This window comes from Periplaneta americana, chromosome 17 (assembly GCF_040183065.1).
Source record: "Periplaneta americana isolate PAMFEO1 chromosome 17, P.americana_PAMFEO1_priV1, whole genome shotgun sequence".
Taxonomy (NCBI): domain Eukaryota; kingdom Metazoa; phylum Arthropoda; class Insecta; order Blattodea; family Blattidae; genus Periplaneta; species Periplaneta americana.
Window position 1 is genome coordinate 104,275,475 of NC_091133.1, and position 13,363 is coordinate 104,288,837.

Genomic DNA, 13,363 nt, shown 5'->3' on the forward strand with positions numbered 1-13,363 from the left:
GTTTTTTTGGTATTTTATCCATTCTCCAAAGGTTTCCAAGATATTAGTTAACACTAGAGATGAACAGCGATTGAGAAAACAAGACTAACAGCGCCCGCAAAGCCGAAAACCCGCACGACAATGTCATATACGTCGCGTCGTTGACGTGAAGACTGCTTGTGACTGTTTCGAGACGCCGAGATTGATCACTCCCGAAGTCCCGAACGTCGAGCAGCCTTGAATCGCCACAGTTGTTCATACTTGACTGAACTTTTATCTACTCTGGCAATTGTTATATATGTATAAACAATCAAGTAGCTGTTTGAAACATCATATCTACCTTACAGTGTAGTCGGCCTGGTTGGCGAGTTGGTATAGCGCTGGCCTTCTATGCCCAAGGTTGCGGGTTCGATCCCGGGCCAGGTCGATGAACTCCTGCGGGACAAAATTCCGGCACATCCGGCGACGCGGATATAACCTCTGCAGTTACGAGCGTCGTTAAATAAAACATAACATTTTTAACTTTACATTGTAGGCAATAATAATCCGTTCCCCAGTCTTTATTTAATTACTAGGCCCTTATTAAAAGGCTAGGAATTTTCTTTTCATATGTTTGAGAGCAAGTGTGCAATCTAAAATAAAAACATATTAAAGTTATGTTTTGTTTCTTATAAATGCAAATTTATTTGAGAATTTTTTTATATTTATATTGGCCTAACCATAGAACCAGAACATTTTGATAACTAAGATACTGTTCTGTTTTGTCTTTTTGTCTCATTTAAGCATTTATAATGTTATTTATTTCAATGATGTATGTTATTCAAAGTTACGAAATCTTTCCACGCCAACCAAATGCTATTTCGAAAATGATGAGCAAGATTCGAAGCACACGAGAATGACGAGACGAGACTCGAAAGACAAATGCAACGAATACAGCGAGCGAGAGCGGCAGTTAGTTTTGTTCATCTCTAATTAACACCCTGTGAGTCGCTGTAGATTTGATCAGGACATAAACTTACTCATATTTTCTGCACATCATTTCACTGCTTCTTTCAATAATAGAATTACAAAAATGTATAACTAATGCGTTATTTTTGGACATTTATTTGGCATTTTTTAATTTCTAGTTCATTTTTCTTGTCTCTCAATATCTTTATCATGTTTTATTATTATTTACAATCCACTTCGAATTTTGTTCAGTTTAAATTTTCAACATTCACGTGTCAGAAGTTGCAACCAATTACATATTACAACAATTACCCTGCAATATCTCACCATATCGTTATGCCACAATAGGATAATGCTTTAATACAAATACACAGAGGGCAGTAAAATATTATATTTCGAAATGTAGCTACAGTTGTGTACAAATGTAATTGGCTCGATTTACGCGATGGAGTTCAAAATTAATCTAGCATGCCGACAGCGCGTAATGTAGATGTACGCTATTTCGATTTGTTTTCTACAATCTGTGGAATAGTGGTTGATGAGTCAGGTATTCAAAACTAGAGCGGTGCATTAGATTAATTAATATTCATACTGAGAAATGTCATCAAAAGCACAAAAGTTGAGGTTGTCTGTTGATATGACCAGCCTGGTGTGTACGTTTTTATTATGTTATAAACATGTACTAGTATTTATTACATTTTAAGGAAAAGTTTTTATTATTTATAATCTTTTATCCATGACCATAACGAAAAACATGCATTTACTAAATACTTTTGCGTTTGTAAAGTAGGCTTTTATTCAACAATACATTATTCCGCTAGGGAGATAAATACTTTACCTCACAGTTTGAACTTTATCTCACAGTTCATTAGTATTTTCCTAGTACCCGGGCACACACGTATACTTTTCCATTCAACTATTACTGAAGAAGTTAATATATAAGATAAGATAACTGTCTCCCATTGGAGATAGCCCAGAAGGACTCAGTATACTCTCCTACATTAATTTTACAATATTAAATGTTTACATAAATTTTGTAGAAAGAAAATTAAAATAAACATATATGAATTATAAAGTGATTATACTAGATGTCACTACCTCTACTTCTTTATTACCATTTCTTAAATATACATACACTCAATCTCCTTCTCTTTTCTCTGTCTACTACGTCGTAATTTGTGCATTGCATCCATATCTAATATGTATTTTTTTTTAATTTGTAATAATTTACCTTTTAGGATGCGAGGAGACTTGAACCTGTGAAGTTGGGTTTGTAGGATTTTAAGATTTTAAAACAACACGCGTTCGTTAACTGAGCTAAACAGACACGATGATTAATTAAGTTTTAATATTCCTCTTAAATTTACAGTAAATAAAATGTGAAATTATTTTAATCACATTAGTTCCGTGAACACTTCTAAATAATCCCTGAAACTTCAAAAAAATGAAAATGCACGTTTAAAATGAAAAAATATACATTAAAATTATATAATTAATTATAATTTGTTATTTATCCAACGCCTACGTTCCAACCAACCCGTATTATAAAGATAAATACCAACTTCACGATATCAGTGTTACGGGATTGATGTTTCGAGCAAGAGGAACGATACCCAACTTCTCTTCTCAATTCTGTAAGACCCTAGGACTACACAAATCTTTTCTGAATGAACTGGCCCTCCTCATAGTTAGAGAGTCAGTCAAACTTTTATGGAACCACCTCTATGGACTCTAATTCAGTGTATGGAAAAAATTGACGCACATTATCATTTTTCTTTATCCTTCTTAGCTTTCATTGATTCTTTACTTGAAATGTTTTTCTTCTGTAAACTGCCATTGTTTGTTTGTGTATTTGTTTGCCTTTTTTCTTACTTTTTCAGCTCTCATCTTCTATTTGTTCTTGTATTGTTTTGTATGCTTTGTCTAATGGCAGCCTCTAATTTGAGGAAGCTTTGATAAATAAAAAAATACCATTCTTCACTAATCATGGCCTCCTGCATCATGACCTACCTAGTACACGTATCGATTCTATAATCCATGCCATGACGTGATTACATGAGGACTTATTTTCAACATATTTTCTTTTATAAAACAGAATTTTTCGTTATGGTCATGGATAAAATTACGTATGGTACTTGTGAGCGTGATCTTTACTGCGCTCGTGTAATTTAAGCACTCGGCTGACGCCTCGTGCTTAAATCTTTCCACTCTCGCAATAAAGATTCACTTACCTCACAAGTACCATAAATAACTATTATTTATATTAAGGTCATGTTTTGACAAAATTTTACATCATTAACTCTGGCCTGTTATAATCATTTTATCCATCGCTGTTGAGTAAAAGCATGTCTGGCAGCGAAACGAGCGGACCGGGTTAAAATCGTGGTAGAGACAAGTTAGTGGTTGAGGTTTTTCCAGGGTTTTCCTTCACCCCTGAAGGTAATTGCTGGATAGCTTTCGGCGCTGGATACTGGACTCATTTCGTCGATATCAACTTAATTTTTACTCAGACGCTAGATAACCATCGCAGTTGATAAAGAATCGTAAAATGAACCAAATAAAAAATCATAGTTGTGCTACACGCTTACTAACGACACCTTCACCCTCGACTTCACATATTCTTCGATCCTCGGTAGCAGCTTTATAATCTTGTTTGCAGTAGTGCTTTAGAAGGACTCTAACTCAAACTTTATCACTTTCATTTTATACCCGTAGTATTAACAATTGAAGGGTTTAGAGCCATAGTGGTCCAAGCGCCATTTATTAAAAACGGAGAAAGCAAAGTTTAAAGTTAAGTGAATACCATAGTTTAATGAAGATTGACATATCATTTAGTTTTAATGTGTATACTTTATATTACTTGCTATATGTTTCCTTTGAATTACGGTAATAACTTCATTTTAACCCTTGTTTTCTACGGTTTTAGTAAATGGCGCTTGGCCCACTATGGTTCTGAACCCTTCAATTGACGATTGTCACTTGCTCACAGTACGCATTAATAACGGTAATGTCCTGTAAATTATGTTGCTCAATTAAAGAATATCTTTAACTTATTACAAAACACCAAACTTAAATATATTCTTGAATTACAGCCTAAACAGATACCACTCATGCTGTTCATTTATTTGGGGTAAATTCACTCGTAGTTGAGCTGGTCGTGGATGATCACCGAATGAACAGCAAGAGTGGTATTACCTAGACTTATGTATGGCAATGAACAAAGTGAAGATGATGACCGCAAAAATGATTATGACGACTGCGACAATGAGGAGTTGTAAAGAGTGATAGGAATGAGGAGAAAGACTGTGACGAAGATGGTAATGATGGTACTGGTAATAATGATAATGAAAATGATAATTGTGATGATATTATTATTATTATTATTATTATTATTATTATTATCGTCATCATCACTCTTTTAAAACTGTCTCTCCAAGACCCATCTTTCTGTATCTATATATATAATTTGAACTGGGAATGAAAATTACGGGAAAACGGCTGAACGGATTTTAATAAATGACCCCTCATTTTCTAGCTTGGAACTCAAAGTTTTTCAGAAAAATAGTAGTTTTCAGTGAAATGTCAATTTTTCAACATAATTTTGCTATTTTCTAAAATCCATCTGTCGTCACTAATTGCATTTCAGAATAAAACAAAGCACACACTACAGTAAACAATATTACACGAAGCCCATGATCTGCAAGAATGGTTACATATTTAGAGCTCAAATTAAATTGGTTATTAAAAACTTCCAGACTTACTAAAAATAATTTATAGGTCTAATTCTGTGGTGTGTAATTGTCTGAGTACAGCTGTGTATTGGATATTAAAATATATAAAACTTGAGGTGGTTTGATGACATATTACCATTAGAAATGAAATATTATTATAGTTAATGCCATGATGTGACTATTTTTCATTAATTATACGTATTAATGCTATATTATTATTATTGTTATTATTATTATTAATTATTGTTAGTATTAATTATTAGTATTATTATTATTAATTGTATTTTTAATTAATAAGTTTATTATTGTCATTATTGAGTGTAATTAGTTACCACTGCCACCGGGTATATACCCACTGCAGTGCGAATAAATACATACATACATACATACATACATACATACATACATATATTGATGATATGAAAGTGAAACGTTTTGGGGTTATATAAGTAGCTGTAAAGAATATCTTAAATTAGATCTTGATTTCTATAATTTACTGAGTGGCGGCTATATAGTATATATAGTATATGTTACTGAAAACTATCAAAGTTACTTACTTACTTACAAATGGCTTTTAAGGAACCCGAAGGTTCATTGCCGTCCTCACATAAGCCCGCCATCGATCCCTATCCTGTGCAAGACCAATCCAGTCTCTATCATCATATCCCACCTCCCTCAAATCCATTGTAATATTATCCTCCCATCTACGTCTCGGCCTCCCTAAAGGTCTTTTTCCCTCCGGTCTCCCAACTAACACTCTATATGCATTTCTGGATTCGCCCATACGTGCTACATGCCCTGCCCATCTCAAACGTCTGGATTTAATGTCCCTAATTATGTCAGGTGAAGAATACAATGCGTGCAGTTCTGCGTTGTGTAACTTTCTATCAAAGTTGTATAAAATAATAATATTGTTATTAAAAATCAAATATTTTTATAGTTATTAATCAAGTGGGGTTGGGTCTTTTTCATATATTTAATGGCGGTGTGCTGTAGAGCTCTTAAGGAAAGACCAAAAGGTATTACTTACTGATAAAATAACAGACCTACAAGGTTTTGTAGTCCCGATCATTTCAGCAAGATCTCTTAGCAGGATAAAATGATTTTATCCTCTACATTTAAAGATAGTTTACGAAACATGCAGCAGCTATTGTTCGAAGCATGGCAAATCTGACATTTTTTTAACTTTCACTTACAATCCGCAATGACCTGAAATAGCTACTGCTTTACTCCCACATGAAAAACCCACTGATCGTCCTGACATTGTTACTTGCGTTTTCGCGTTCAAACTAAAAAACTGAAGGTGTACAGGTTCAAGAAAAATATTTGGTATAAAAAAACATTCAGACGGAGTATTTTATTATTATGGAAACAACTTTCAAAAGTCTTGTATTCTACATTGAAAATAAATCTGAAAAATATTTATTTGAACGTCTAATGAACTTAGTTTGCAGCATTTGCTGCACAAGCCACTAGTTTACTTATAAACATGCTACAATCGACTCTGTTTGCAGGGAGCAACTGCCTGGGCGCTTCTTCGAGCTCAACATCCACTACGGGCTGTTTCTGGGCGGCCAAGGCGACTTCTCGGAACTGTTCCTGGGCCATCTGGACACGTTACGCGGCTGTCTATCGGACGTCCGTTACAACGGCGTTAACGTGCTGTCACGTGCCCGCGAGCGCCAGGGCCAGGTGGACGTGCACGGCATCACGTGGACTTGCGCTCCTGAGTTCGACGCCACGGCGGACCGTCACATCAGCTTCGTGGAGGACGGCGCATTCATGGCCTTCCCCAACGGCATCACACGCACGGGCGCCAGGTAAGGAAATAAGGGGTGGTTCATCTGGATTTGTGTATTTTATCTGTGTTTGTCCAGGTTGCGTTGCCCGTAACCTTGCGCCATACTAAACGTTCTACCATGGAGTCCCGTTATTTTCGATTGCCTGTGCCCCAAAATAATGTGAACATCATCTTATACGTCACAAATAATGCGAGAAATATATAAATATTTAAAGAAAATAATCTGCCCTCAATGAGGATGACCATAAAGATCCAGAATAAAAGCACTACAGAATAATTTAGAAAGACAGGAATTGTTTAGTAAAAAAATTCAGAGAAATGCAAATCCAACACAATCATCAATGGCCAAAATATAAATGGTAATGTAATATTTCGAGATTTATCCTTCAAAGAGGTGGAAAAATTCAAATATCTTGGAGCAACAGTAACAAATATAAATGACACTCGGGAGGAAATTAAACGCAGAATAAATATGGGAAATGCCTGTTATTATTCGGTTGAGAAGCTTTTGTCATCTAGTCTGCTGTCAAAAAATCTAAAAGTTAGAATTTATAAAACAGTTATATTACCGGTTGTTCTGTATGATTGTGAAACTTGGACTCTCACTTTGAGAGAGGAACAGAGATTAAGGGTGTTTGAGAATAAGGTTCTTAGGAAAATATTTGGGGCTAAGAGGGATGAAGTTACAGGAGAACGCAGAGCTGCACGCATTGTATTCTTCACCTGACATAATTAGGAACATTAAATCCAGACGTTTGAGATGGGCAGGGCATGTAGCACGTATGGGCGAATCCAGAAATGCATATAGAGTGTTAGTTGGGAAGCCGGAGGGAAAAAGACCTTTGGGGAGGCCGAGACGTAGATGGGAAGATAATATTAAAATGGATTTGAGGGAGGTGGGATATGATGATAGAGACTGGATTGATCTTGCTCAGGATAGGGATCAATGGCGGGCTTATGTGAGGGCGGCAATGAACCTCCGAGTTCCTTAAAAGCCAATAAGTAAGTAAGTAAGTAATGTAATATTTGGATTGAATCCTTAAGAATATTCAACAAAATTTTTTGAATTTAAAAAAATCGGAGTCCGAGTGCTTTTAAAATATCACATGTGAATTTAGGGAGTGTGCCACGTGCACCAAACAAAAGACCAGAAACACTCCACTGACTAGTGGGAATGTTATATTTCTCACTTAGATAAGGGATACAGGACTCATAAATGGATTTCTTCTCATCAACGTGTTGTGCCTGCAGGGCATCCCTCTCGAACCGGATTGTAGGATCAAGGACTAATCCCTTAGATTGAGTCCTGTGGATGGCTACAATATCTGCTTTTCTGTTCGAATCTAAGGATGAAACGCAGTGGATCTCCTCGTATACTTCCCATCCACGACGCTTGAGGACATCAGCAATACCGGTCCTGGCCTTATGGTGTCGATTGTTGCGCAGCAGCTCCGTTTTTCGACAGAATCCCAACACGTGACCAAGAGTTTCCGTCTCGTTGCAGCCGGGATGGCGACAACGGGTTGTGTTGAAACTTCTGCCGGGCACAGGTCTAACCGCAGATAGATTGCTGGACATTTTAATTGCATTAATGTATTCTGAAATTGATAAAGGGATATTCACAAAGTAACTTCTGTTTTCATATGAACCGTTTAATGTTGCAAGGGAACTTCTGGCAAAGCTCTAAATTTTACAGGGGAAGGAAAAAACTGTCTCGTTGCTGGAAAAGGTCGATCTATGGTTTACGCTTCTCCCAGTTCACAGTACCTATAGTGATTCACACATTGGCAAGCCAAAACAAAAAATTAAGTTCATACAGTATCATCATCATCATCCTTCACGAATTAGGCCTCTGCATACCTGTTTCGGCCCCATCTAGCAGTCTTCTAAAAGGTCTTCCTGGTCGACGATGTCCTCTAGGTTTATACTGCATCATAATTTTTGGAATTCTTGAATTTTCCAATCTTCTTACATGATCTAGCCAATTTAATTTGTATCTGTTGATTTTTTCTTCTACTGACTCTGCTTCTAATGGTTCTAAAATTTCTTCATTCCTTTTTCGGTCTAAAAGAGTATATCCGTTGCTTTGATTTTGTTCATACAGTATGTCGAAATTAAATTCTTTGCCATAAAAGTCCCTCTTTTACAACAAAAGGTGTAAACCTGAGAATCTTCTATGGCAACGTTTGCACAGAACCTACAAATAGAAAATGTATTTTTATTGATTCTGAAAGCAGGGCTGTATTTCAGGCCTGGCAAGCCATGACGGCACCAAGGTACTATTTTCGAGGCTGGGCGCCGCCAGGATACTTTTTCTGATTTTTATATTATCATCAAATTTTGCATTTATAAAAAAATCATATTCAAACAATGGGATAGTGAACTTTACCCCTCAGATCTAACAATCCCTTTATATTCGAAGCCATGTAATTTCATCTGACATTCCATAAATACAGTAGGCCTATTTTTTAGGAATTGTGATGATGATGATGATGATGATGATGATGACGATGACGATGACGATGACGACGACGACGACGACGACAGTCCACACCTGTGGAGTAACGGTTAGCGCGTCTAGCCGCAAAACCAGGTGCTCCGGGTTCGAATCCCGGTCGGGACAAGTTACCTGGTTGAGGTTTTTTCCGGAGTTTTCCCTCAACCCAATTTGAGCAAATGCTGGGTAACTTTCAGTGATGGACCCCGGACTCATTTCATTAGCATTATAACCTTCACCTCATTCAGACGCTAAATAATCTGAGATGTTATAATAATAATAATAATAATAATAATAATAATAATAATAATAATAATAATAATTTATTTTAGCTGGCAGAGTTAAGGCCGTAAGGCCTTCTCTTCCACTCAACCAGCAAAAAGTATACATACATATGTATCAACTTACAAAGAATTCAACAATTTGATTTAGATAAGAGCTACATGTATACACGAATTTACGAATTAAACAACAAAATACTATGAACTATTAATTAAACACTGAAATACAAACTATGTAGCAGAATTAAGCTAAAATACATAGAATGTTAATATATTTCAAATAATGTTAGATAATAGAAAGAGATTATTATGAGACAATTTTGAAAACACAGCATTATCAGGATGCATGTCTAAAGGAAGGAGAAACAATGTAGACAGTGATAGTTTAAGTCAGTATGATTGGAGTGAAATGCTAAGAAGGTTATCTTTTAAGCTGTTTTTAAAAGTGTTTATTGTCTTGCAGCCCCTAATACTTTGTGACAGGGAATTCATTGTCGCGAGCTGGATACTGTAAAAGATGATGAATAACGAGATGTTCTATGAAGAGGTATACTTAACGCGCCACAGATCTTGATACAGCGTCGTAAAATAACCTACTTAAATAAATAAATGACGACGACGCTTGGGCTGATTACCTGATTGGGTTTTTTCCTAGGATTTCCTCAACCATATGGCGAATGTCAAGTAATCTATGGCGAATCCTCGATCTCCCCTCGCCAAATACCCTTTCCCTATCACTAACTCCATCTACGAAATGTAACTTAGCAGACTAAAAAAATATTCAACGCAAGTGCTCCAGAAATATTTCATGAATAAGCTCGCATATACAATTTTCACGTCGTTATATATTAACTTTCTCTCTATGCGGCATGTAGAGAAATATATGCGTTGCAACTTCTTGCAAAATGAAACAAAAATTCCGCATCCGTTGCTGTGCCAAGTGCTGACTTCGAAGTCAGGACTTGGAAAATTACGTAGAATGTAGAGTCAGAACTTTGCGACCTCTGTTATTCCGCCGAAAAGTTGAAGTACGAATTCTCCCATTCAGCTTGTTTGAACAGCGCTTCAGTAGAGCTAAAGTTTCTTTCAACAAAATGTCACTGGGAGAAGAAGAAACAAAACAACTCGCAGAAGCCCACGAATGGAGACAAAAGAGTAGCGTCCCGCGGACATTTGATTGACTCTTTATTGTCCATCCCTTCTTTAATGAAGGAGCTTCCTTTCTGTTTGTAATTAAGTTTCTCGTGGAGCAGATTATTAAAAAATGCAATTAATTGGCAAGATCCCTCCCTCGCATCGTATAATCAATATATTAAGACGTTCTCCTGGCTTACTAATTCGGATTTAAAGCAGTGCTTTCGATGTAACTCGAATGATAAGAAATTAATAATGTCAACATTGCTATTTTACTAAAGATAATTTAAGTTATTCAGTCTGATCCGTTTGAGTATGGATAATATTAATTTATTATTATAAAGTTATTATGATAGTAGGAAAAATTTCTTACTGGTTATTAAAAGATGGGAGTTTTCATATATAACAATAAACAATGCTTAATCTCAAAGGACAAATGAAAATCGTAGATGATTAAAATGGCTACTACAAATCATCAGCATAATATGTTCTTTGGTATGCTAAATTTGAGAGTGTTAAAAGAGTTTAAAGCGAATTTCGACGTGAGTATGGTGTGCTTAATGTATCTAAATAGGATTCCACAATGTTGTGGTATCAAACATTTGTAGAAACAGATTCTGTGTTAAAAAAAACATGCAGAAGGTCGCAGGCGAAACCCAGTACGAGAAGTAGCAGTTGGTAAAGTGCTGACCTTCTGTGCCCGAGGTTGCGGGTTCGATCCCGGCCCAGGTCGGTGGCATTTAAGTGTGCTTAAATGCGACAGGCTCATGTCAGTAAATTTACTGGCATGTAAAAGAACTCCTGCGGGAAAAAAATTCTGGTACACCGGCGACGCTTATATAACGTCGGCAGTTGCGAGCGTCGTTAAATAAAGCAATTTATGAATTATTATTAACGGACTTGGAAGAGATTGGAGCTGGAATGGATGAATGGTCCAGACCTTGATAGATGATAATGACTAATGATAATGTTGATGATAGTAATAATAATAATAATAATAATAATAATAATCTATACTAATAATAAATCTGTAGCCGAAATTTTTCTAGCAATTTTCGATTTTCCAAAAATAATTGGTCCTAACATATATATAATTAAGCACCCTGAAACCGAAAATCGCTTTTTTGAAATTTTTGTTTGTATGTCTGTCTGTCTGTCTCTCTGTCTGTCTGTCTGTCTGTCTGTCTGTCTGTCTGTATGTTTGTTTGTTACCTTTTCACGCGATAATGGATGAACGGATTTCGATGAAAATTGGAATATAAATTATGTTCATTGTAACTTAGATTTTAGACTATATGGCATTCAAAATACATTATTTAAAAGGGGGGGGGTTATAAGGGGGCCTGAATTAAATAAATCGAAATATCTCGCTTATTACTGATTTTTGTGAAAAATATTACATAACAAACGTTTCTTTAAAAATAATTTTCGATAAGTTTTATTCCCTGAAAAATTTTGATAGGACTGATATTTAATGAGATAAATGAGTTTTAAAATTAGAATAACTGCCATCTAAGGCCGTATAATGAAATAAAAAGCAAATGACTTCGTCTATAAGGGGCCTTGGACAGCAACAATCGAAAACTATGAAAGATAGCCTACAGAGAATGTTTCTGTGTTTTATGAAGTAATATCGGAAGCTAAATTAACCGATTTGTATAATTAATTATTATTTCACCATTGGAAAGTGTAGTTTCTCTAGATGGACATAATGCTATACTGTAATGTTATTACAGTAACTTCTGATATAATATAATGTAATATAATATAATATAATATATGTAATGTAATATTATATAATATAATTTAAGTTATTTGAAGGGTTCAGAACCACAGTGGGCCAAGCGCCATTTACTGAATACGTAGAAAACAAGGGTTAAAATTAAGTTATTACCACAATTCAATGGAAACCTATAACAAGTAAAATAAAGTGTACACATTAAATCTAAATGATGTCAATGTTCATTAAACTATGGTTTCATGTAATAAAAATTAGAAACATGTTGAAGGAATTGTCATTGCACCAATGAGTGGTCTCTGGACCAAAATGATCGCATTTTAATCCTTTGAATGCAATTTAAATTAAGTAACATATTAAACGATTTATCCTTCTATCAAACACGAATGTTCCCTGGATCAAATGTCCTATTTTAATTATGTAATTACTTTATATTTATTTCTAACGGGTGCAGCGGAGCGCACGGGTACGGCTAGTAATAATAATAATAATAATAATAATAATAATAATAATAATATTTGCTGATGATCAAGTTTTAATTGCTTCTTCCGAAGATAATTTACAAAGAGGTTTATTTAAATTAATCAGAACCACAAAATATATGACATGCAAATATCAGCTAAAAACCAAAATAATGGCTTTAAAGGCATAGGCTACATCCACTCAGAAGCAAAATTGTAGTTGAAAAAAGGATCTTAGAACAAGTAAATTCTTTTCTGTAACTTAGGATGTAACATTTCTTACGAAGGATAGATAGATGTCAATAAAAAAAATTACCAAGTTTTTACAAATATTAGAACTGCTGAATTCCACCTTAAAACCAAACCTTGTACAAAAACATTTCAGTATAAAATTATACTTGCAAAACTCTCGTTCTACCAGCTCTCTCATATGAGAGCAAAATTTGTGTCTTGAAGCAAAAAGATATCAACAGATTAAGGATAGCTAAAATGATATATCTAAGGCTAACCGCCGGTTATACATTGTTCGATCGCAAAAGGAATGAGGAAATACTATATTAACTTAATATACAACCACAGGAGGAGAAAATTTCCACATATAGAGATAACTGGCTGCAGCATATATCTAGAATGTCAGCGATTTGGATACCTCAGGCAATTCTCCAATATTAGGGCCTATTCCTGGGACGACGACCTGGATACCCACTAAAACGTCTTCTGGACCCTGTCTAGTTGAAACTGAAATGGTTCAACAATGACCTAAATTCGTGTTCGGATGATGATGATGATGATA

At 35.4% G+C, this 13,363-nt stretch overlaps 1 protein-coding gene across 1 annotated transcript in view; it reads left to right on the forward strand.

Moving 5' to 3' along the window:
- The window catches only part of kon (chondroitin sulfate proteoglycan 4-like protein), a 142,051-nt gene that overhangs the window by 58,142 nt on the left and 70,546 nt on the right, over window positions 1–13,363 (forward strand). Inside the window, exon 3 of the mRNA XM_069816209.1 lies at window positions 6,173–6,478. Within this exon, the coding sequence (XP_069672310.1) occupies window positions 6,173–6,478 (306 nt within the window). The remainder of the gene's footprint in view (window positions 1–6,172; window positions 6,479–13,363) is intronic.